Genomic DNA, 26,975 nt, shown 5'->3' with positions numbered 1-26,975 from the left:
TAGAGGGGCTTCACTTGGATTCTTAATGTCCAGAAAAATGGTTATGGGATATCCTAACGCATATAAAAATGTCTAGATTACCCTTTAACTAAAATAAAAACTTAAAAATCGTAGAAGTGATTTTACGTCCAGGTTTGGATTAATTCCAATCGTAGAATTCGCATTTAGTTTTACGTCCAGGTTTGGATTAGTTCCAACCGTAGAAGCTCATTTTATGTCCAGGTTTCTTTTAATTCCAACCGTAGAATCCGATTTTGCATCCAGTTTTCTTTTAATTCCAACTGTAGAAGTGATTTTGCATCCAAATTTGAATTATTTCCAACCGTAGAAGTGATTTTACGTCCAGGTTTGGATCAATTCCAACCGTAGAATTTTATTTGCACGTAGTTTTACGTCCAGGTTTGAATTAGTTCCAACCATAGAAGCTCATTTTACGTCCATATTCTTTTTAATTCGAACCGTAGAATCTGATTTTATGTTTAGTTTTCTTTTAATTCCAACCGTAGAAGTGATTTTACGTTCAGGTTTGGATTATTTCCAACCGTAGAAGTGATTTTACGTCCAGGTTTGGATTATTTCCACCCGTAGAAGTTTATTTTACGGCCAGTTTTTCTTCCCACAAAAACTGTCCCAGAATTCACCAAGTATACAACAAAATTCATTAATTTAATTTTTATCTAATTAAATTAAATTAAATTAAAATTAATTAAATAAGGGTTGTTTAGTCATTACAAAATTATTTTAGATAAGGGGTTTTTGATATTACTTATGGGTGACCCGTTTTTGTCCTATTAGGTGACGTCCCTCTAATGAAATGTGACGCCTCAATAATAGCATTCTATAGAAAAGTTTAGTATCTTTTATCTTTTGTTGAATATTCGTTAGTACGCAGTTTCTTTTATATATATGAAAGGAAATGAAATATATGGACAAACACACAACTTTGTGTGTAAGGTTCCAAAGTAGTGCGCAGCAGAAGATGCATTACTTGAGCATATAAGCTAGGTATGAGTGTGATACCTAATAGAACTAAGAAAAGAGAACAATGTGCTGGGTAAGCAGTCCGGACAGGGTTGACCGAGCAACATTCCCATGCCATATAGATAGCTTACGCAGAAGCTGCATACTGAGTTTGTCAATAATTACGTCAAGGAATTGGATGTTGGATAGCTAAATTATAGGTTGAGTTTGTCAAACCAATGCAATAGTGCATGGTCGAATGCTAGTAAAACAATCACTCCAGAATATTCTAGCAAATATTTGTATTAACCAATCTTATAGCCATATATGTATTGGTTATCAAAGTTGCATCAACAAATAGTCTAGCAATTCTGATGAAATAAAAACAGGTACATTTATATGCCACTGTTATCTGTTCTGGACAGATTACTAGAAAAAAATAGTTATCAAAGAAATATAATGAACCTACATCCCTCAGAAGATGTGAATACTAAAGACTCACACTATTTACACAAGGGTGGCTCTGATAGCCAACTTAAGAACTATAAAAATTACATTTACAACTGTAGACAGCAACAATGGCAGCAAGCATTCCCTAATACTGCATGGATTCTGGCAGGACTTGTATCGGAAAAAAATCTGATAGAAAGCTTCTAATCAAGAGCTATTTTGCTTGATGACGCCAAAGAATATTCTATTTTTGTGGTTCAGTGCAAGTTCTTTGCTCAGTGGAGGTGAAGGTCCAGAAGGCAGGGACCATCAGCAATCCGAATGTAAGAAAGTACTACCTGTAAAATAGATATAAAAAACAAACATAAAGCTGATTTATTTTGGTTTCTATAATCAGTCTAATCTGCCAGATTTTAGTTTGTCCTTTCTACTACTTTGCGACCAACACAGGGACGTTCATGGTTCTGCTACCGAAAAGCTCAAAACATGAACCTGATAAAGCTAGTTGGTTTTCATCACACTCTCAGACCAATTCCGATAGTTAAATGGTGGAACTGGAATAATCATTTCTATATTCGCTTAGTTCGTTAATTGTTTGGACCTAATTCATGCAGAGTTTATACTACACCCAAATAAACAAGTAAGAAGTTCTAGTACCAAAACAATTTACCTTTACACCTTTCGTAAAGGAGACTAAGATCCAGATAGCAATCTGTGGAACCGCTGTACTCGAGCCGGATGACCATCCATGGACTTGGCCTGGCCATGGCATGAGGATCTATCCTCAGAAAGACTTCTTCGTCTCGTCCTTGTGCGATATAAGTAATCTTCTGTGTCTAAAACATATGAGACCTGCCAAGAGTACATAGTTTCTAATTTAGGACAAAAGAAGTAGAAGTGCAATCAATCCACTCAGAGAATTATTTCAATTATTAGAAACTGACACTATCAAACAGGGCAGAATACCTTCGATGAATTGCAAGCTATCCTGCACTCAAGACCATTGACTAATTTAACACCTTCCATAGCCTCAGATGCTAAAGATGATTCATCTTCACAAGCAAATTTTCTTTTGTTTCTGCAAAATCAATATTATTAGTAGTGTGCAAGTTGTGAACCCCATTTATAAAAATAATGATATATTTGAAAAGACCCATTGCAGCTCTCTACCTTTCAAGGAAGACATCAGTCACCTCCTCCTTTGTAGGAGCTAACAAGAAATCATTGTGCAAATAGGATGCAAAGTTAGGATCCAGGGTTACGGCAGTGACTTCAGGCTTTTCGTTCCCAGACTCCATCAGCTGGATGGATAAGCAGTTTGGACTTGAAGACTGCAAAAGAGAAAAGTTGTCAATGACATACTATTATCTCCCCCCTTTGAAATACAATATGTGGTACATGTAGCAAATAAAGGACACAAAGAGTTCCGTAATGAAAACTTACATATTCAAAGCGATAGATGTTCTCATCGTGAAGAAGAACACGGGTGTTTTCATGATAAACTATATCTACAAATCTCCCAGGCTGCCTTGATTTTTCATATGCATGTAGTTGAAGAAGTTTATTGTCCATTTCGTCACTAACAATTGTTTGAAGCTGAGAAAAACACAATCCATAAGAATCTTGCAACAGCCAAACCCACTTCAAGAAAAAGGAAAGAATTAAGAAGCATAAGATGTACAAGTTACCTGCTTGACAAGTTTGAATATTAATTTGTCTAGTGTGAATAAAATATATGACTGGGTTCCAATAATAGCACGACACTCATCCTCAAACTTCGCAGTGTCAGCTGTACCATCAAGTAGATTATATAGGGCACTCATAAATCTGTAAGTCAAAAAGAAATACCGCAAATTAGTTATCCAGTTAGTATACCATCAGATCATGAGTTACAAACATCAACACCTAAACAACCTGGCATAGAGGTCAGGAGGGCTTGTATCCTTCGAAACTCTCCATTTCTTTTCAGCTGATGAAGTATTTGTTTTTGCTGACAATATTCTCTCATACAATGTCTGACAAAATACAAAAGCAAAATCAGATGAATAAGCAAGAAAACAAGCAAGCAAAATCAGATGACAAAATACAATGTCTGACAAAATACAAAATACAAAGGCGAAACTCCACAACATAGTTTACCCGATGAAGAAAACAAGAAAACAAGGAGGAAAAAAACCCTCACCTGATGAAGCCTAAAAAGCACGTAAAAGGAATCATTTCCATAAAATATTCGAAAATCCTTCCCTTCTTTGTTTTTTAATGCTGAAGGAACATGTTTAGCAAGAGGTTTTACTGTCTGTAGAAACCGCTCTGAAAACTTCAGTAATGACCCCTCACCTTCAACATCATGTGCATCAGCAGTACCTTCTGCTTCACCTTCACTTTCCACCTTAGCATCTTCCTCTCCCTCGTGATCTTCAGAATCGCTACCTGAAACCCCTTCACCAGTCTCAGAAACATTCTCACTGTCTTCAGTTGACCTTTGATGACTTTCATCACCTTCATCATCAGCATCATTATCACCTGCTGCCTCCACACGACATTTAACTTCTTGTCCATCCTTGGATACTGCAGCACTATCTTTTGTTTTAGTACGGATTTTATTAGCTGGCCCACTACTTCCATAGCCAACAAAGTTATCCTCTTCAAAATCCCCATTTGGTGATAATTCACCCTCTTCTCTTTCTATCTTTTGGTGCCCAGTAGAATCCTTGTGATACCGATATACTTTGGTTCCTTCCATCAGTGAACCATTAGCTGATATCCCTGGTTTCGAACTATCACCTCCTCTCTACAAAACATAATAGCTTTTCTGATTAGTACTGAGATAAAAGATAAAATTGCACAAAATGCAAACTTGAGCAAGTGACTCCATGTTCACTGGGTTGAAGTGTTGAGCAGAATGAGTTCACAAATGTATGCACAAGAGCACCTAATAATAGTCCATGTAATTTATTGTATTTCTAAAATCTTGATATGCTTTTAACATTTATAACAAAGATAAAATTGCACAAAATGGTTGACCAGAATGAGTTCACAAATGTATGCACAAGAGCACCAAATAATAGTCCATGCAATTTACTGGATTTCTAAAATCTTGATATGCTTTTTAACATTTATAACAACCAAACAGATGCGCATATTTATGTTTTAAGGGAGCAAATTAAGATGTGAACAAATAATTGGAAAAATTATACCTCTGATGAAGGTAACGCTTCAGCAGGAAGTGCCCGCTCAAGCCCACTCTCCACAGCACTGGCCACAACAGATCTGGAAGGAGTAGTGCCATGCCCTTGTCACCCAAAAGAAGGAAGTAAGTGTTACATAGTTGGAGAATCAGTCATTAAGGTGATTAAAATCGCCAACATGGTGAATTTAAGCAGCATACCAGATGTAATTTCCATATTAGTTCTATCAAGACTTTGATCTCCTCTAATAACTGTGGAGGCATTAGAATCAGTTAGCCGTGGATTAGAAGTAGCTTGTTTACAGGCTGCTGAAGTTTCATCACACATGGGGGCATTAGTCTGGACTTTCCCCTGCTGTGAAGTATTACCGAAAGTATCACTCTTGTGGGTACTTCGATCTTGCTCGCGAAGATCTTCTTTATCTGCATCCCCATTTACCAATTTAGTCTTGTGGAATTTTTTTCCTTCAGATACGAAGGTGCCATCCCCATTGCTAAGGTGATTTAATTGATTGGAATTAGTAATGGCAGTGTCAGCACTAGATATACCTTCAATCTCCCTCAAAATTGCCAAACCATTTCGGACAGAATGATTCTTATCCTTGACAACATCTTCTGTGTCCTCTACACCTCGTGTTCGAGGAGGAACGGCGAACATGGGCTCCAAGAAGGTTGTCCAAATCTTCATTACTTTATCCAACTGATCAGTAGCCGTGCAAACTTCAGAGCATGAGAATTTGATAAGCTGATATATGTCTTCGTGTATCGAAGAATCAGAGTATTCATAATCCAGATTTGGTACTATCGGCCGTCTGTTACCAGCAGCAACTGAAACTAGCATTTCATCTTCTTTACGCTTCTTCTCATTGATTTCTCTAATCTCGGACAATAAACCTGAGGCAAAACCGCATATGAGAGTAAAGTCACTGGCTGAGCAGAGGAAGCATGGGTATAGACAAGAGAAATTAATAAGCTAAGCCCAATTATGAGACATTTAAGTTACCTTTTGTGCTCAAGCTCTTGGCATCTTGTTGCTTGAAATAAAAGCTACGATGATCCAGTGATTTGTGATGGTTCTTAGCATATATTTCTGCCCAGACCTTGTTAAAATCTGAACGGCACCTTGACCACTCCTCTTGTTTCTGCTTCAGACGGGTTAGTATGACAGGCAGTGCAACAGATGTATTTTTGCGCAACACTTCAATCACATCCAGGCCATGGTCACCATATAAACGTTCAATGCACCTCAGGTTTAAGGCTATGACAAAAGAAACAAGCAAAATAGACATGTTCTTAGAAAAAGGTTACCAACAGGAAAGAACATGAGTTCGACTATTAGATGAAAGCACAGTCCATCTCCAAACCTGTAAACTCATCCTCAATACGTATTGGACTATCCAGTTCACTAGCATCATCATTGATCTTATCCAGCAATTCCTCGACGAGTGTTGTTGTAGCATTCACAGACTCCAATAGCATGTCCAGTTCGAATCTGGGTTAATATGAAATGTTATATACCAAATGAGAAATCAAAGTCAATCTTCAGAACCACAACATTGGCAATTAACAAAGCCTTTAATGAAGAAGAGGTTAAGGCATCAGAGAGAATTCTCTTCAATTCTACTTGCACAAAGTAAGCGTTACAAGTGAATAAGTAGCATGCTCCTAATAGGAACTTAATTTGCAGCAGTTACTCGTCAAGCAAACTAGTTTATTGTTTTTGGTGTCGCTAACTTCTAGTTATCTACAAACAATTACTGTGTCATGCATACCGGCAAAGCAAGGTTCGTTTGCAAGGTTCACAAGAAGAAACTGGAAACAGGCAGTGTAATAACTCACCACATGTTTAAAAACAAACAACGGTATAGAGCAAACCAATGTTGCAGAAAATGCACATTACCTGTCATCTTCACATTTAAACAAACTTTCTTCATATTGGTTCTTCCGCATATGCTTAAAGGAGTAATCTTCACTTCCTGAAGTCACTGATACCCAAAAGTCGTTCAAAACTTGAGCACCAAGCTCTGTCCGTTGACTGGCTGAGGGTATAGGATACTGCACTCAATTAACAAAAATGGGTATCAGAACAAAAACAAAAATGGTTAGGGGAGGAATCAACGGTGAAAATCGCTTACATTCTTTGGCAGAAGGCGATAACTCGGTGTACACCGCTGACAGTTAGAAAGGTCGAGCTCAGATATGGGTTTGGCCATATACTTATCCTTGTTTAGGAACGAAGCCTCGTGACCTGCAATTCTATCAACTCTCTTCCTCTCTCTCTCCCGATCTCTCTCTTTTTCCCTGTCATCTCTGTCATGATCCCTCTCTTTATTCCTCTCTTCTTCCTTCACTGGTCCAGGCACATGTCCTTCACTCCATAAGGATTCTGCAATTTTCAAGAGGATAATAAGATTTTGCGGCACATTCATAACAAGGCTTCAGAACTTTCCAACAACACTAATAATAAATTGATTACACAATGTAGATGGAATAGACAATCAAGATTTAAGTGGTCCAGCCTTCAAAGTTTTTAAATCAAAGAACTAATGACACACTTTCCAAAAGATATACGAAACCTCTATAGCGAAATCTACAGCATATGGAATTAATCATATCTTACTTTTATTCATGACGCCAGCCAAAAGCCCGTCTGCGGGGAAGATATAAATTAGAAACATCTAAGGAAAAAAAAAGGCTATAGCCAAAACTGAAAGTCTTACTAGTTCCAACAACATACCAATCTTCTCACAACGCGACAAAAATAGTTCAAACCCATTCATAAGATCAGGATATTTTCCAAGTAAATCACGAACCTGAAAAGAAGGAGCAACAACTCCACATTAAATCTCATTGAATGAACATCTAGAGAAGGAGCTTAGAGTCTTAGAAAACACAAGCAAAAAAACAAAATAACAGAACAAATAACTATCCCTCTATTTCAAAAGGTACATGATAAATGATAATGTAACATAAACCAGAGGAAAATTTTCTCCAGAATAACCAGAACCAAAGAGAGTTACTTTCGCATTCTAATTATCTAACATGTATAGAAAATCAGAACCAGCATATGCAAGTACATAAACAAATTCATCAATAAGAAGATTAAGGAAAAGGTTTATTCAGAACATAGAGATAACGCATCATAAGTTACTAAAACACGTGTATCAAGGAGGATTGGTGCTTCATTTTAAAATGATCCTCAAGTTTTATTACGCCAAGCATATAAGCAATACACAGACTACTGACCTCACGGTAAAATAAGCAGAAACCAAATGCTAGGGAGAATAAATGAAAACCGGGATGGCACAAAAAGAAGTACAGAAAATCTTTAACAGAGTGAAAAACATATATTAGTGTAATACACACCAAGCCTTGCAGTTCGTCTCTCGTGATAATTTCCTTGCTATAGATGTTCAGGCATTTAAGGTATTCCTGGTATAAACCAGAATTGCCTAGCGTCTCCTTGACTTTTTCACAGAACAAAAACTCTTGGGGGTAAGCACCTGCAATATTTTGAATAGAAAACAATACGAGAGTCTCAGTATGCGCATCAGTATTATATGTCAGACTGAAGATGAAAAATATATATTTCACCCTCCACCAGGACTAAATAAATAGTAGCTAAAGCAAGTAAACTCCATATATTTAGAAGATGTATCTGATGTCTCACTCTTCAAGGAAGGTTTGTCATCATATGGACCTTCCCCATCTTGGAGAAAGGGGTCATTGGTCTCTTCAGCCCTCCTAAACTTTCGTTTGTGCTCAGGATCCTTTTCAACACGATCACGATCTCCTTTTCTCTCCTTTTCCTTGTCGGGACGTCTCCGATGCTCCTTTCCCATTACTTTTTCATGGTCAGGATCAGGTCGGTCCACACTGAGATCACGCTCAGCATGATATGTTGTAGTTCTTTCCCTCTGCTGGTATTGCAAGTAAATAATACACTGGCTTGAGGATTCAGAAAGCAAACAACAAGTTTAGATTGAAGATTCAGAAAGTTACCTTGTCCCCATGCAATTGCCTTGAAGCAGTAACAGCAGAGTTTCTCTCATGAGGTCGAGGAAAAGATGAATTTCTGCCCGATGGAGCATGCTGTGTAGAGTCTGTGTCTGGTAGGAAATGTTTGAATTCCTTGAGCAAGTCTTGATGAAGTTGGAAAAGATCAGCTACCTGCAAGAATAAAACTTCAGTTTCTAGTAAATTTCCAGGAGTTCACTTCACCCTTGGTTTAAGACCAAGTGCGAAAAGAAATATTTACCTCAGCATAAACCTCAGCGATGGACTTGTTTTCTTTCCGGTACATATTCAGTATATCTAGGAATGACTTGTAAACCTGGTCATCATCTTTGAATCGTGTCTGAAGATAAAAAAAATAAAATACGAGTTGGATGAAAAGCCCCAGATCAAAACTAAAACCGTCTACAAAAATCAACTAACTTCAAATTTGTTACCTTTATTTTGTTAACAAAGTTAATGGCCTCATCAAATTCTACAGGTTTCTTTGGTGGTTGCTCGTCCTCAAGTGGGAGGGTTATCTCATAACCTTTAGGTAAAAAGGTATTGAAACCCAAAATAAGGTTTCTATGCCCTTTGAACAAATCCTTCACCCTAGCTATAACCCCTGTTGTGTCAATTCTGAGAGCAACAAACAAAAATGAAGGGAAAATAGTAAATTTTCACCCCTAAAACACCCCAAGAATGCATTTTTGTGGAATTTAAAACAAGTATAGAAAGACAAATAGAACCTTTGAGCCTTAAAATCTTTCATAACTTCCAGGAACTCATCATATTTGTCCCTCCTATCCTGAAACATGTCCTTTACATCTTTGAGATACGCTAGGGCATCGTTGGTTGTTAGTGTCTGCGTCCCTACTCCTCCTCCTCCTCCAGGTCCCTGAGCTTGTCCAGAGCTGTAGTTAACCAGCACCAATCACAGATCAAAATAAAGACTACCAATTTGAGTACAGATAACCCTGTAGCTATAACTCCAGAGGAAATCTACATTTAATCTTCGATCAGAAACATGAACAAAACTGACAAGTCCATGCAACATACCCCTCCCTTAAATCCAAACCACTTCGAGAAAAAAAAACTAATTGATAAACTAACTAGACCTAGATTCCATCCATACAAAGTCAATTTAACTAATCACTTAAACAATCAGTAAACTACACAATGAAACGCCTTTATTTACAGATTCAAAATACCAAGAATCATCAAACTCATCAGTCTATAAAGTTTCATATTTTCAGCTAATCTCATTACAAAATCAAATTAAGCCATCTAAAGAATCAAATTAAAAAGACTTACGTTTCGCCTCGAGACGATATTGCAGGTCGTTTAGTTTGAGAACCCATGTAAGCTTCTTCTCTAGACCTTTTCATTAACACCACAACAACTTATCTAACAAACAAAAAAAAAAAAATTAAAATCCCCAAATTGAAAAATACAAACCCCCAAACTTATTCAATCTTCAATCAGTAATCAAACAAATTATCATACTTACAAATTCTATCACAGAATCAATGGAAAATAGATCTACCCAGACCGAATTTTTCAATTCAAATCTGCACATAGACAAGATAACAAGATTAGTTAGTTGAGTTCGCTTAATCAAAACGAAAACGACAAATTACCACCGAAAACCAGAGGGAGGTGGGAGATTGAAAACCTTTGAGAGGGAGAATCCTACAAGTAAAAAAAGGAAAGCTGAGCAGCAAACTACTTGTAAGGAGAGGAGGTTAAGGTTTTGCATTGAAAGTGAAAAAAAAAAAATACATATGAGCGTTAAAACAAAGGAAGATTACTTCTTTATATATACAGAGGTAAAGTATAGAAGAAAAAACACAAATCAGTAAGTTTTTTCCTTTTCCTTTTTGAAAGGTTGGGTCCGGTCCATGGGCCTAGAATTGGAGTGTAAGAATAATTAGGGAGAGCAAAGCCCACCAAATTTGCCAGATCCATGGGACTTTTGGCCGGTGGGTGATCATGTTGTTAAAGTATCGGACGGAAAGCTTCGGCCGGCGCGACATGCGGCTGTGGGTGTCACTTACCGGTCAATTACAATGACGCTTATAAGTATCAGCCTTTCGTCAATTGGTTCATGTATCTTATAGATTCAACCTTATGTTTTTAAATGGTTTGATTATGTCTTATAAATAAGTCGGTTGTACTTTGCAAGTGGTGTTAGACTTGGTGAGTTTTTTAGGTCTTAGATGGCGATCTATCATATACTTGGCGACCTGATTTTTCATAATGGTGGGCGCAAAATGGGATTGATCACCATCTTAGCCGTTTGGAAGGGTGTGCGTTGTCATGCCAGCAAGTTCCTACTACACCTGTGGCAACTCGGAAAACTATTGGCGACTGCTTTGACATTAGTGTTTGGTCATAACATTACTGCGTTGAGAACTGCTTGTCATATTGAATGACTTTTTCCAATCTGTGAACTTCGAGGATTTCTGGGTGTACGGTATGAGACGTGCATTTAAGATGCTGTGTTGAGATATCTTTTTGGTAATATCGAATATGTGGCATGGGACATATACTTGGGGATTCAAATCGATATTCTCAGTAGCATTGTGGACTCTCTTGGGATTCATGAGTATGCGGTATGAGACGTATGCTCAAAAGATCCTAATTGTCGTTCACGACAAATTAAAGAAACTTTATGCGATTTCTGAGCATCGTGATATGGGCCATATGCTCAGAAAATTATAATCAACGAAGCTTTTACACGATAGTCTTTCTTTTGAATTTCGGGGATGAAAAAGCGGGGGTCTAACAACCACACCCAATTTCGCTTAGAAATTTGTATGGACAAACTTCAATATAATTCCAAGAGAATCAACTAGACAGTTAGACTCAATCAATGGAAATGTATCCAAGAGTTATATCTCTATTTCAATTCAATCTTCAATCAAACAAATAAGAATTTGCGAGCCCGATTGAATATAAGAAATAACTTTGACAGTATCAAAAACCAATATCCAAGTGTCAATCAATTTAATCAACAACCAAAGGTTGGATTCCCACTTGATTGAACTTACGCACAACCCGTGATATTTCAATTATATAAACAAATATAATGCGGAATGTGAGCAGCTACAGACACTAGCATACTACCAATTAACTTCCGACTGGAATGTAGTTGAGCCCTAACCAATCTCACACTGATCAAGGTACAGTTGTGTTCCTTACGCCTCTGAATCCCAGCAGGACTCTGTGCACTTGATTCCCTTAGCTGATCTCACCCAACACTAAGAGTTGCTACGACCCAAAGTCGAAGACTTGATAAACCAATCTGTCTCACACATAAAAGTCTATTGAATAGATAAATCTGTCTCCCACAAATAAACCTATGAGTTTTGTTCCCGTCTTTTAATAAATCCAGGTGAACAGAAACCAATTGATATACCGGACTTATATTCCCAAAGAACAACCTAGAAATATCAATCACCACACAATAATCTTAATTTTATGGTAGTGAAACAAGATATTGTGGAATCATAAACGATGAGACGAAGATGTTTGTGACTACCTTTTATCTTGCCTATCGTAGAATAAATCTCGAGCAAATCTTAGAGAGATAGTACTCAATACGACATAAAAAAGCAAGATCAGAACACGCAACTACAAAGAAATAGTTGGGTATGGCTTCCCAATCCCAATGAAGTCTTTAAGTCGTTAACCTACATGGTTTTGGGGAAAAGCTAAGGTAAAAGGAGAATCGACTCTAGTCGCAACTAGCATCACACAAGGGGGGTGTGGGGATTAGGTTTCCCATTTGCTAGAGTTCTCCTTTATATAGTATTCAAATCAAGGTTTGCAATCTAAGTTACCTTGTCAACAAAGCATTCAATATTCACCGTTAGATGAAAACCTGATTAGACTCCAGCTAATATCTTTCAGTCGTTAGATTAAACTTAGCTTGTTACACATAAATGAAATGTGCTTTCATAAACTCCCATTTCAATCATTGAAACATTCTTAGAAGAAGACAATAGCTGTCTCACACAAACTATTAACTTCAAAGCAATTTCCAAGTGATCGAATGATCAATACGAAACATTCTGAGTCTACATCAAATGATTGTCTCACACAAATCATGTAAGATGTTACATGGATATTTTCACATGATCATCTTTTGACTTCCGTCAATAATATATGATGAACTTGATTAAAGCGAAAGCTTACCAACACATATTTCAAGAAATATGTAAGTGAGTTAAACTCAGCTCGAAATATCAAATGTGTATAATCGAAGCCTATATAGATATATGATTTTTGTCTATATAGAAATTTGTTATCTTATACTAATATAAAGAAAAGAGGCTTTTTCTCCGGTTGCCAGTTAAGTTACTAAATTGTCCTCCCGTGTTTTTTAACAGACATGCCGGGATTCCAAAAATATCAGGGCTAAACTAGACCTTTATGTTTTGTTTTCTTTCTTCTTCGTCCAAAATCTCGAACAACAAACTCCAACTCCAATATCAATTCTCAGTTCAATACATAGGGTTTCGATTCAATTTTTCTCTTATTTCTTCGTTGTCCCTAAATAGAACAAACAAAACCCTAAATTGAATAATCAATTTCTTTTCTTTCTTCGTCGTCGCTAAATCGAAAAACACAAAAATCCTCAAAATCATAATAATTAGGGTTTTGATTGAAATCTTGGTTGAAATATTTCACACCCAACCTCAATTTAATACTTAGGGTTTCAATTGAAATCTCGGTAACTCTGTTAGTGCAAATTCCAGTGATTTGAAGATTTTTTTCCATTATCTAAAAGCTTCGCAAACTAATACAGGTGAGTTTGCTACATCTTGTTTTATCTTTTACCACATTTTGGTTTATTGCTATTCTTTAAAATTGTTTCAATTTCACTAATGGCTTCGGATATAATGGTTTCTATGAAATATATACAACTGTGTAAGATACAGTTTCTTTTACATGAACTTCAACTAATTCCCCACTGAATAACTTCAAACTACAATTCGACTATTTGAGGTTAAATGTTAAATTGAAACTGAAACTGAATTGCTTGATATATAATATTAGAAGACCAAGTTGCAAAATTAGAAGATGAGCTACCAGCATTGTGCAGGAACAATTAATATTTGGGGTTGACTGTTGAATCCACTGAATTGGACAGGACTACTAGATGATTGTTGCAGCAGTAGGGGCGGACGACCAAGTTTTTCTTTGTAATTTTGATCATGATTTATTTAGATCGTTTCTCTATGTAAATTTTGACCCCACCGTGACTCCTTTCCCAGAATTTTCGACACCATATGGTCAATTTTTGCAAATATTAGATGAGATGACATACCTATTTGGGTCTTCCACGTGTTTCGGATGCATATTGCATGATCAACAAACAAACTAGTTTGAAACCTGTGCTATGCACCAGGACTGTTGTAATTTTTTACATCGTTGGTTAATATCAACTGAGGTGGGGCTTCGCCCTGCACACGTCCTAATGAGAGTTCTAATACAATGGAAACTTAATTAATTAACACTCGATTATTTAATAAACTCTCTTAAATAATATTTTTAGCCGGTCTCAAGTTGGGGGACAACATGCCAAATTAATGATTCGCCAAAATTATAAAATAATATATTTTTAATTATCTATGTAGGTCCCATATAAAATATAAATTAATAATCCTATATATATATATATATACAATACATTAATGATTTATGAATATTTTTTGAAAAATGATTTATGAAGAAATTATTTAATGTGATTACCGTTTTAACGATCTCGTTTCGTGAAGGGGGATCTATTGTAGAACTTTCATCACTTTCTTTCTAATTTTTATCGGTTCCCATAACACTCTTAATTATATCTTCATCAGTCAATAGTTGCATAACTTCATTTTCTTCCGGATATTCAGGACATCTTGACATTCATTGAACTGGCCCATCTTTTTGATCAAACTTGTTTTATTTGTTGATTGAAGTTTACAACGAAGCAAAGTGATAGATTGAAGGGTGCTTTGAAGAATTTAACATTCCACAATATTTAGAAAATAATTCTCTGATAATAAATTTCTCTATAAGTTAATATTTTATCAATTTATCGGTTAACTAATATCTCGCTTAATTAATAAATTTTTATGGTCCCAACAACATTAATTTATAAAGTTTCTACTATAGAATTACTCTCCACCAAATTAAAAATTAACAACTAAAAACTATGGAACTAAAAATTTCTACTAATCAAACTTATAATATTATTATCATCTACAGATCTCACATGGTTTTAAAAACTAATTTTAAGCAATTTAATAAAAGAGTAATATATTTTACAAACAAACTAAAATAAATAGATTTAAGTAATCTCAAAAGTAACATAATTTAAACTCTACATACTAAAGCATTAAACCCGATCGACCTCACATACTAAAAACAAATATAAAATGTTCAACATTGCAAACCTTGATAACTCATGGAAGTAACTAAGAACATCGAGGTAGAATCAAAAGTGATAATAATATTTTTCCCATTAATTCAAAATATTTAATCACAAACCTTAAACAAAATAAATTCTTAACTACTAATTAAATAATTGATATTATCTAAAAACTACTAATTAACCAACATGATACCTAACACCTGGTACTTTGGGAATTGGCTCCCACTTGGTGGGGGGGCTTCGCCCGCACCCATCCCAGAAAGAGTTCCAATTAATAACTGTAGTGCATAATGAAACCATCGATCCTAATTTAGTATATACTAGAACTTGGCCCGTGCCGTAACAACACGGTCATGAAAATAAGTGAAATTTTTTATTTTGACCGGTGTTATTCATTTGTTGTTACTATTTAAAGTGACAACTGTTCTTCATACATTTTGATTATTATTTTGTCTTTTGTACTTGACCAGCTTATTTTAAAACCTAAAAAATCAAGCACAACTTGTAAAATATAATGTTATTTGTGTCATAACGACATCGAACAAACATTGCACACTACTATATTGACTAATTGTGATACCACCACCAGAACCACCCATTGCAACTACTTTTTCCATCAGCAGCATTGTCGCCACCGGCTCCATGCACCTCCACTCACAAACATCACCCTGATTACCCATAATATCTATTGATGTAATTATTAACATGATAGTTATGTATTGAGTGGGAGTATATATTCATTTAGATAATTAATAAGACATTTATCATGAGAGATTAATAAAATATTTATTATGAGAAATTAATGAGATAATAATGATGTGCACATATTAAGACCGTTAGATATGAATTTCTAACTTTCAATCATAGACGTCACTTATAAACACTTACGTAAACAATCATTGATTTATCTTCTCCCTAAAGAATTCTTGATGATGATACCAAAAACAGTTGACAAATTAAGGCACTAAAGATTTCGAAGATGATACCAAATCTTCAAGGAAATAAGGTTGAGCGGAAGCATGTTCTTGGATTTAAATTCTTTTGTCTCTTTAGTCTATCTATAATTCCCAAATTTATTTCTGATTTAGGTTTGTTCAAAAGTGGGGAACTACAGTTTTTAATTCCACTCCTCCTTCTGGATGTGAGTGAGAGAATCAATTGTTTAGTTTTGTGGGAATGTAGGTTTGTTATTTTTAGTCTATCAAATTTCTCCACTTTGCTTTATTTCCCAATTAAAGAGAAAAAGAGAATATATGATGCATTATTTCCCAATCAAAGCGTGTATTCATGGGATCGACCACACACGTGGATTTAACAATCGGGAGGAAAAATCAAGATTTCTCTTTATGTTAACTAACTTAGTTAAACTTTGTTTTATAATATAGAACAAAGAAACATGAAAAAAAATATCACCTAGCTATGATATGACTCGTTTCATAACCGTGCGACTTAGTAATAAGTTAATTTATTGTGTACTGATTTTGATTCGTACCGTTCATTTGCAGTTATTATTTTAATTGTCATGTATTTTAACTGAGTTTATATTATCATTAAGACGATCAACCACATCTTCTCTTCTTTATAAGGTTAACCAATTTGTGGTGAAACATTATTAACAAAATATATTACTTTCACCAACACCCACCACATCCGAAATATCACTTGATACCACTTCTTCCCTCACCTCACCGTTGCTTCCACCCCCAACCACTGGACGTGTTTTTTAATTTTTTATCACATACGTCATGAGAAAAGTTTATATTGAACAAATTTAAGTCGTCAATTAATTTATTACACTATTTTTTTTATTCCATTATTTTGTTTTTATTATAATCTCTTTTATATTGTAATCAATTTTATTTAACACTAAAAGTCATGATTTGTTTGATCGGGAATTATTTGGATGATCCAGCGGTATGATGACATTTCCTTATATGATCTGGTATCATCCACGAAATATTTGGTTTTTTCCTTACCAATCGTGCACAAAATAGCTAACTGTATCTTTCACAATATAATGTTGTGCGTTTGTAAATACATAAAAATATTATTGTTCACTACTATTCACCAACACCCACCACCATTAGAAACAACCATTGGCACTATTTCTTCCACCACCAGGGAAAGACCAACACCCATCATTATATTTTTCTGTCTTTAATACCTCTACCACACACTACTTCATCTAATACCACCATTAATGTTTATTAATATAATTTACTAATAAAAATATGTATTTATTAGATCAATTAAGAGGATATTTATGATAAAAAAGTCAATTAATCATTCATTATAAGAAACTACTGAGATACTAATTAATAAAAAATTATAATTTAGTTGAACAAACCAAAACCGTAGATTTATCTTCTTCCTAGACAAATTTTGGCCACCACTTACATAGCCTTTAGTTCAACGTAGATTTATCAAGCGCTTAACCCATGCAGAAAAGGCATGGGCATAATTTTTATCTGGATATTAAATTTAGTATTTGTTAATTTTCGAGTTTACTCTCCTTATCATTACGAATGAAGACAAAACCAATATATATTTTTACTCTTCAGTCGACAAATCTTTTATCATGTACTCATATATGATTCCTTTCCAGTATGTTTGATATTTTCACATTCTCCCAAATAATGTTTATTTTTGCCCTCTTTCACAACAAAACCAACGATATTGGAAAGACAAAAACATATTATCGATCATTTGAAATGGTATTTCCCTTCTACATCTCCCTTATTTTAGTGACCGCGCAAAACCAAAACATCGTACGATGTAGAATAAAACAAAAGTACATCACTCAAACTCATATTTCCTATAAATAAAATTGTGTCCCATAAACTCAAAATCCTTGTTTATTTCGTCTCATTCAAAAATGGTCCAAAAAGATTAAAACTCTGAATGGACTCTACAACACATATTACATCGTATGTTTTTATATTTTAATAACACAAGTAAAGACTAATTCATTTATCTAAGCACTATATCATAAAACATTGAGCCATTTCAGATGCCAACCCATTCGACTCAGAAAACGTATATCTCCAATTCTTGAAAACTCTCAGATAGTCTATGGCATTGAATGTGAGCCATTTCAGATGGCAACCCACCACCAAAACCACTAATTACCACTACCTTTTCCACCACCATCACTATCGTTATCAGCTCCATCAATCTCCAATCTCAAACACCACCTGGGTCATCCCTAATTTCTATTGATATGATAATAAAAAAAATGTATTATTTATTTAATAAAAATATATTTAGAAAAATATAATGGTTGAAAAGATCTTTAAAAGTTATTATGATTCTTCATTAAAATATTTATTATTATTTAATGGAAATATATTTAATAAGATAATTAAAAGAAAATTTAATAAAAATATATTTAGAAAAATGTAATGGGTTGAAAAAAATTTCAAAAGTCATTATGATTTTTTATTAACAAATTTTCTAATAATCCAATGAAAGTACATTTATTAAGATAATTATAAGTTATTTATGATAAGAGATTAATAAAGTATTTATTATAAGAAACTAATAATACAATAATGTTGTGAACAATTAGAGCCATGGATTTAGATTTGCCAAGAATGAATCCTGACCGCTCTTTATCTTGCCTAAGTTGTCCAACCTATGCTTTATAAGGGAGAAGCAGTTGGAACTAAATTCGTCAATTACATACTGTTTAAAGTTTTCGAGATTAATAAATCCTCTAAAAGAAAATACTTTTGGAAAATCATATCGATTTTTGAAATCAATAAGTAGTTCATGACATTACCAACATCAGTACTCTAAAAACAATCAGTAAGGATAGATTTGAAGTCATTTAATCTAGTAGCACTACAACGAAATTTATTCTTGCTAGATTTTAGAATATTCATTTCTTGCTTAATCCATATTTGCAACTTAAAAGTAAAGAAATAAAGTCATAATAATATTCTGCCTCAAAACTCCAATAATGGCTTCCAGTTCAGCCAAATATTGTTCGTACTTCACCCGCTATACACTCCCCACCTACCTTACAACCATATCATATACTTGTGATAAGAATCAACCCACCAAATCAACTGCTCCTCCAGGTTCCAACTTCATATAGTTAACCTACTATATAGTTGTATCAATAGTTATATTAGAGACACTAAAAAGAAACACGATATTAATATAAAATAGATGGCAAACTCTACATAGTGCACAACATATGAAGTATTTTCCATCAAAGGAAATATAATGAAAAATCATGCACCTACGTCAAGAATCAAGAAACCAACTCAACTCACTGTAGTTAAATGAAAAGTCACACTCGTTGTATAGTTGCATTAATGCCTGATATTAAAAAGATACTAAAAAAATGATATTAATATAAAATCAATTGCCAACTCTAAAAAGTGCAAAGCATATGGAGTGTCTCTTGTCGAATAAAGATATATCAGCGCTTCAACTTCTTGTAGTTAAATGAAGACCCACACCCACTATATTGTATTAATCAATATATGATATTATAGACGCTAAAAAAACATGATATTTTATTAATATATATAAATTGGCAACTTTAAATAGTACAAAGCATTCGAAGTGCTTCCCATTGAAGAAGATGTAATCAAGGAAATGCATTGATATGTTTATCTTTACAAATCATATATATATATATATACTTGCGTTAAGAATCAAGCAGACAACTCAACTCGTTGTAGTTAAATGAAAAATCACACTCTATAATTGTATCAATACCTGATATTACTGTCACAAAAAAAGGTATATAAAATCGATTGTCAACTCTAAAATGTGCAAATCATATGAAGTTCTTCCCGTAAAAGAATATGCAATCAAGGAAATGAGTTGATATATCTTTATTCGGAAATCATATACTTGCGTTAAGAATCAAGTGTCCAAATCAAATGTTCCTTAAAAAATCACATTCATCATATAGTTGTATTAATAGTTACAATGGAAATACCAAAAAGAAACATGATATTCATATAAAATAGGTTGTAATAAACTCTAAAAAATGTAAAACATATGAAGCGCTTCCCGTCGTAAAAGTCGTAATCAAGAAAATTCACTGATATATCTTTTTTCAGAAAAGATATACTTGAGTTCAGAATTAAACGACCAACTCCCTATAATTAAACTATGGTTGATATGGAATTTTTTATTTAAGGAAAAGGCTTTGTATCCTAGTATTTTAACCTGAAATTATTAAGAGAGAGAGAGCAGGGACCTACTTCCCCACGCATCAATACTGATGATAGAAAGGATAAATCCCAAAATTATTGGGCGTCATTGTTGTTTCTTGTAATAATTTTAGGATTATATGCAGAAATAGGCCTATTTTGGACCCTCATTTTCGTTTCTAGGCCTGTTTTTTTTTATTTATTGCAAAACTAGGCAAGTTAAAAGGATACCATCCACTTTTGTTATCTCGGTCAATTTATCGCGTCGACTCGTCAATTTATCGTCAATTACTCATGCAGTGATATCTCATGGACGTGGTAAGATTACTAAAATGTCCTTCACACGTGTGTGTCAGTCACATTAGATAAGATGTCCACGTGCCTCTATCTGGAAGCCTAATCTAACTAACACGACATCTCGAGGATTATTAAAAATCCATGATAGTACTTCATTGTTATTGTCAACGACGCGGGAAGGTGTAAGGAATAAGAGAAGACAGAGAAAGATATCGATTCATTTAGTTTCTTCTTCTCTCTTGTTCTTCAGAGAGGGTTTTTAGTAGAGAGATAAATCAGTGAAACAGTGTTTTGTTAGTTGAGATTCGAAGAACAAATTGAAGATTTCCTGCTGGTGAAGATGCCGAGACGGAAGAAGCGTTCTACGGAGAGGTAAGAAAAAACCCTAATTTGTTGATTAATGTTCGAATTTGTTATGCTGATAATTTTCCAGGGTTTCTTAATTTCAAAAATGGGTTTTGCTGATAATGATTAGTTGAAATTGATTTCTAGGGTTTTTTATGGTTCGTGTGATAATTGATTTCTAGGGTTTTTATGGTTCTAGAATTTGTCTGAGACGGGTTTTCTATAATTTGTCTAATATATAAGGATCTAATCAATACTGCTTTGTGTTTTGAGTTTAAAGATTTTTCCAGAGAAGATATGTGTATAAATCAGTTAAAGTCTAGGATTAGTCTTATGTTGAGACTAACCAGTAGGAAGACATTGGACCTTCTATGGTATGTTGATCCATTCCTACCATCAAAACATCATTAATGATGTAGAGTTTTGGTTTTTTTGGGAAAATGCAATTGAAGATGAACATGGTTGGATTACATTGTGTTTGCAAGTGATGCTACTAGATGAGAATGGTGAGATAGATGTATCTCATGTTACTGCAGATTCACAGCCTCCTCCACTACATATGACACCCAAAAAGAATGTGACTCCAAATAAGCCAGTCTCTAAGACTCCACCTAAACCAGTTGGTTCTAGTGGTTCATCACCCAAGACAGTAACAAAGAGATTTAGGGATGGCAAGACAGTAAGAAGAAGTCAAAGAATACCTAGGATCAAGAAGAAGAATCCTACTAAAGTATACATTGATTTAGCTGATGATGAAGATGTTTATATTCCACGTTTACTCAACAAACACAAGCTAGTGTAGCTGAGAATAATCCTGTTTTGGAAGCTAGTGTAGCTGAACCTGAAGAATTGACTCAACACAGTAATGCTGGTGGAGCTGAACAAGTTAATGAGATACCTGGATTTGAGGAATATTTCAATCAATACTTTTGGGTTCAAGCTACAACACAGGCAGAAGTGGTGGAAGATTTGTTTGCAATTGCCCAAGAGTACAAGAAAAGTGATGAGTATGTCCTGCACTTGAAGAATGTAGAAGAAGATGAAAGTAATCCTGATGATGAGTATGTCTTGAACAATATATCAGACAAAGAAAATGAAGAGAAAGATATCAAGAGTTACAATAAGTTTCTACAAAAAGTTGAGAATGGATATCTTTCAGATGGTACTGCAAGTGAGAGAAGTGATGATGGTGCAAGTGATGATAAGGATGCTGCAAGTGATGATGCTGAAAGTGATGGTGGTGATCCAAACTTTGGGGAGGTGGAGCTTGAGAATGAAAAGGAAGGTAATTCATTGCTTCTGTCTTTTTTTAAACTTTGTTGGGTTTGATTTTAGATTTGTTTAGTACTAATGCCCTTGTCTCTGTGGTTTTGTAGAGGACCATTATGGGAACTTGGTCTCTGACAGAGAAGAAGGTAAATTGTCATTTGTTTTGTAGTCTTTTGTTTTTCTTATTTTTTGTTTGTTTGTTAATGTTTGTTTGAACTCTAACCGAATCATTTGTTTTTGGGAATTTGTATCAGAAATCAATAAGACTGATGGGCTTGAACTTATAGTATCAGAAAGCAACAAGACTGATGGGCCTAAATGTTCAAAGACTAAATATTCAAAGCCTCATGATAACACACAGTTTGAGGAAGACCATGCACAACATTTTAAGGAGGAGGAAGCTGAAGAGATGTTCCCTGAGGGAGCTACTTTTGAACAAGTGGATCCGTATAGCCTAGTGAAGGGAAGCAAGTTTGTCAGCAAGAAAGCATTCAAGAAGCATTTGAGAGACTACTGTGTAAAGCATATACATCAGGTTAAGTTTAGTGAATCAAACAACTATAAGATTAGGGTGAAGTGCATTCATACTCAGAAGACCAAGTGTCTTATGTTCACTTATGGAAGAGTTATGAAGGGTGAAGGAACTACATTTACTCTGAGAAGTTGGAATCTGAAGCACACATGCAATGGAAATGTTAAAGGGGAGAACATATGTACAAATCCAACATTTGTAGCTGATTGGTACATGGAAAGGTTGGAGACTCTTGGCAACAAAAACAACATCTCTGATCCTATGTTTGTGTTGGTCTCTTTTGTTTTTGTTTTGTGACTGGATCTGAACAATATGGTTGATTTTGTGTTTCAATTTGGTTATCTTTTGTGAATGGATGAATGGATGCTTTTGTAAGACAATGTAAGTTCTGAAATTAAAATAAATTTATTATAAAATTTATGTAGGCTACATTTTCATATTTTTCTTAAATTCCTTGCATATTTCATACACTTTACCCTTCATTGTTTCTTTGCTTTCAATGACAAGAGCATCTGAAGCCCATCTGAATGCATCACATGATTTCTTCTTGCACACAAGGTATGCTATGTTGATTTTTGCATATCTTCAGTTCTAATTGAGAGTTGCAGTGGTCTTTAAAGCATTTTTGAAGCTTCAGTGGACAATTTGTAACACTGTGATTGTATTCTCCACAGGCAATACAACCATGAGATGATGGAAGCTTGATTGGAAGTGCTGAAGAATGGGAAGAAGCTTGAGAAAACCACTCAAAGTAGTTGCAGGTAGGATTCAAGCATTTCAAGAACAACTTTCCATTACTTACAAAGCTCTTACTCCATTACAAGGTACATGTTTGCACCTTGAATAAACCCATGGACATGCCTTTGTTTCATGATCTTCTTCCATTTCACACATTAAACACACTATCATACTACTTGAAGTACTTGCTTTGTCATTCATACCACCATCCATTTTTTTAGATCTGAAAATGAAGAGAAGCAGAGTTATGTGGTTGTGGATATATTCATTTATGGAGAAGAAGATAAGAGTGCCACGTAGCATTGCCACGTAGCATTTCCACGTAAGCAGTGCCACGTACGCGGTGCCACGTACGCACTATGTGGTGACGTATACAGAGTCAACACACATCTGGTTGGGTCACAATAACCGATTCAAAGGACTTTTAGGTCTTTTTAGTTACAACTAACGGTGCTAACTTTCCATCCATCACTTTTGGTCAAAACTTGCCTAGTTTTGCAATAAATAAAAAAACAGGCCTATCTTTGTAAAAAACCCATAATTTTATGCAAAACAAACCAAAAAAAAAGGATAATTGGATAATAAGATATTTAACATATGAATTTCTAACAAAGAAGATTTTGATTATCTGAGGAAAATTTTGTGGAAATTCGGTTCCTCTTCGTTTACCCTTTTAGAGAGCAAAGCAAGTTGTTTGAGGAGATGAGCTTGAATGAATAGTGATTTCTCAAGACTACGTTTTACCAATACCACTTCGAACTTTGTTTCGGCACAAGTTCGAGCCGTCTTGTGAAACTCTTTTTCATAATCGATCATACATGATGATTGATTTGTACCCATATAGGGGATGCTCCCGAATTCATTGAAGTTGTGAAGTCCAAAAGTACTATTGTTCAGTTTTTCAGTATACCTTTCTGAAACCCTAGCAGAAAGATTTGCATGATATCAGTAATGTTCATGATTCTTTATCCTAGACAAAAGATCAGAATAAAACCGAAACTTTATGTGCTATAAGTTTCCAAAAATTGGTTTACCGATTATGGAAATCAATTATTCTTTTTCTTAATATCAAATAACTGAATTTTGTCAGTATTAAGACTATTTTAAAGGATATGAATTCTCGTCACAATCCTTGTAGATTCTGCAGGTTCTACACAAGTGTGCAAAATACACCGGCCTCATCAAACAGTTGTTTGAGCACATCAAGGGCCAGTGTGTTTCTCAACCGATAATAGATATTTGGTTGAGACAGGTTACTCTTTTCATGAGCAACAATGAGTTTTTTGTTCTTTGTTCTTTTAAGAACTTTCCTTTCTTAAATGGGTACTCCAAACTTATCATAGAAAAAACTGTCATCAAGATATTTAAGTATTACCTCATGTGTTGATACTCTGGTAGTATTTTTACTTTTACTCTTGTTTGTCTTTGTTGTCTTATTTGGAAACCATTTCCAAGTATTTCAAGTCTTATGTCCTTCCTTAAAAAAAGATTTATCATGGTGCAAAATTCTTGGTGAATTTTTAACCTAGAAGGATTAGTTTTATGTGAGAGCGAGGAAGGTTTCACATAACTTTCTTGCCTCTGAGTTAGCCCATCTAATGGTTGACAATTATTAATAACATGTCCTTTGGTTCCACACCCATAGCATTTTATGTGATGATGTAGAATACTCTTCTGTGAGTTTTTCATCTCAGACTTTTTCGTGGAAATTAATCCACTTTTAGAGAATGGAACATTCTTTCGAGTGTTTTTGATGTCACTTTTCTTTCCTTTGGAAAAGATTAGATCATAATTTCAGGATTTTTCACGATAAGATGTATCCGACTGATCTCCTGAAATTAAAAAATGCATTTCTTGTTTAAGACAATTGACATGTTCAGTGACTTTCATTAGCTCAGAGTCAGATGATTTTCTTAATGCATTATACTCCTTTGCAGCTGTCTTTCTCAAGATCTCGGTCTTATTTTCTTGATCAATGCTTTTCTTTAGATTTGATTCTAATGAAAGAATCCTAGAAGAAGACATATTTTTGAGAGAGTCTAACTCAGCTTTAAGGTTAGTTATATCAAGATTGAGTTTATCTTTTTCAGCTTTCATAAGACACATGTCTTCAAGGAGTTCTCCTTCCTTTTTTAGTTCAAGAGTAAGTTCGGTTGCACAAGAGAGAAATTCTTTACTAAGTTCGTCTAACTGTGAACCCTTTATATTCACATAATCACTTTATTCTTTATCCTCATGAAGTCATTCAGAATCTGAAATTAAACCCATGAAGAGATTTTCAAAAATCTTGCGATACATTAACTGAATCATCCATTGGATTCAATTCTTATAGGTTGGATCGCACGAAACACAGATTGTCAGATCTTTTCGTGTTTGCCTACTCTGACACCAATTGAAAAGACGAGGGTACCCAAATATTCCTCAATCTAAAACTTTTCCACCTATAAGTACATTCTTTCCGAAAGTGATTTTCTATGGACTGAGTCGAGACAATACAACAAATCAGTCTCACACTTCGTGTGATCGTCTATGGATACTAGATCGAGACAATAAAACAACGAAGTATGTTTACTTGATAATAGGTTCGGACTTAACCAAACACTATAGGATTATCTATCAAGTAAATGGGAATTAACATTTGTGTATTTTACTTCTAATTATAATAAAACAATTATAATTTGGGAAATAGAAAAGTAAAAGACATCGCAAGATTTTGTTAACGAGGAAACCGCAAATGCAGAAAACCCCCGGTACCTAGTCCAGATTGAATACTCTCAGAATTAAGCCGGTATACAAAATCTATACCAACTTCGTATAGTTGAGACCAAGCAACTAAACCTATAGTTCACCTAGTTTCCTCAGTATCCTTGCGCCTCCAACTTGTAATAAGTTACGCACTTGGAACAACTCCTTTGGTTCGTATTCCAAATAGTAAATGAACAATAAATCTCTTCGGTAACAACTCTTTTCAACCAAGTGATATGAGTTTGACAAAGGCTCTCTTGTTTAACACATAAACACCTTTGTCGGGTTCTTAGATCTCTTTCTTACCAATCACCAAGGTGATTGTAAGCCTTAAGCAAACATCACTTTTAATCACAAAGAAGTGTGTTGATGCTGATCTACACAACTAATCAATCTCGATTATCAAAATGATAAATCGGATTATAATCGGATCCCTTTCCATCCAAAACAAGTATTTTGCACACCAAAGATTATGAACCCAAAAAGTATTTTTGTCTTCAAATCTTCTTTGATCTTCAATAAACACCTGCACACAATCAACTTGAATCTCTTGTGATCAATCACACACAGAACAAAGTCTGTTAACGTTGGATTATCACAAGACGTCTTTATATCTACAAATAGTCTAAAGATCCCCGTCGAAACTTCGATCTAGTTTGAGTGAATCTTATATCATGAGAGAAGATTCTCAAGCATAAAAGAACTACGTGCAATCAAAGTTCAACCACAGTTAGTCAATCAATTCAATCTAAAACTAATAATAAACCGCAATTATCTAGTTTCCTACCAGCGGTACTAATAGAGATTCTAAATCCCAAAGAATTTTTTTAAACCGAGCATCCGTAAGAGATTTCT

The 26,975-nt window shown here is 34.7% G+C and overlaps 1 protein-coding gene across 3 annotated transcripts; it reads right to left on the bottom strand.

Moving 5' to 3' along the window:
- Positions 1–1,247: 1,247 nt before the first annotated feature.
- LOC113318781 (paired amphipathic helix protein Sin3-like 4) lies at positions 1,248–10,386 on the bottom strand. 3 transcript variants are annotated; one of them, XM_026567030.1, is made up of 26 exons: positions 10,269–10,386; positions 10,104–10,164; positions 9,908–10,000; positions 9,343–9,507; positions 9,049–9,232; positions 8,856–8,954; positions 8,600–8,767; positions 8,268–8,517; positions 7,964–8,100; positions 7,335–7,410; positions 7,218–7,247; positions 6,733–6,983; positions 6,498–6,652; positions 5,962–6,089; positions 5,601–5,855; positions 5,147–5,491; positions 4,799–5,020; positions 4,608–4,702; positions 3,593–4,201; positions 3,325–3,425; positions 3,099–3,237; positions 2,854–3,006; positions 2,581–2,741; positions 2,377–2,488; positions 2,081–2,262; positions 1,248–1,748 (listed from the first exon to the last, which is right to left on the bottom strand). In XM_026567030.1, the coding sequence occupies exons 3-25, from the start codon at positions 9,979–9,981 to the stop codon at positions 2,104–2,106; spliced, it is 4,068 nt and encodes a 1,355-aa protein (XP_026422815.1). In that variant the 5' UTR covers positions 9,982–10,000; positions 10,104–10,164; positions 10,269–10,386; the 3' UTR covers positions 1,248–1,748; positions 2,081–2,103. The 3 variants fall into 3 exon arrangements, with proteins under 3 accessions (XP_026422815.1, XP_026422813.1, XP_026422814.1); XM_026567028.1 differs by having other exon boundaries at positions 4,799–5,491; XM_026567029.1 differs by having other exon boundaries at positions 4,799–5,491; positions 8,268–8,514.
- Between the last annotated feature and the right edge of the window lie 16,589 nt (positions 10,387–26,975).

The sequence above is a fragment of the Papaver somniferum genome, chromosome 10 (genome assembly GCF_003573695.1).
Source record: "Papaver somniferum cultivar HN1 chromosome 10, ASM357369v1, whole genome shotgun sequence".
Lineage (NCBI taxonomy): Eukaryota > Viridiplantae > Streptophyta > Magnoliopsida > Ranunculales > Papaveraceae > Papaver > Papaver somniferum.
The sequence above is the reverse complement of the archived record's forward strand: the minus strand, read 5'-3'. Positions and strand labels throughout refer to the sequence as shown.

Coding starts and splice junctions, on each gene's coding strand:
- LOC113318781 (XM_026567028.1), bottom strand. CDS start 9,981: ATGAAAAGGTCTAGAGAAGAAGCTTACATGGGTTCTCAAACTAAACGA. Junction 6,653..6,732: donor ATCGCCTTCTGCCAAAGAAT/GTAAGCGATTTT, acceptor AATTGAGTGCAG/TATCCTATACCCTCAGCCAG. Junction 2,263..2,376: donor TAGCTTGCAATTCATCGAAG/GTATTCTGCCCT, acceptor TACTCTTGGCAG/GTCTCATATGTTTTAGACAC.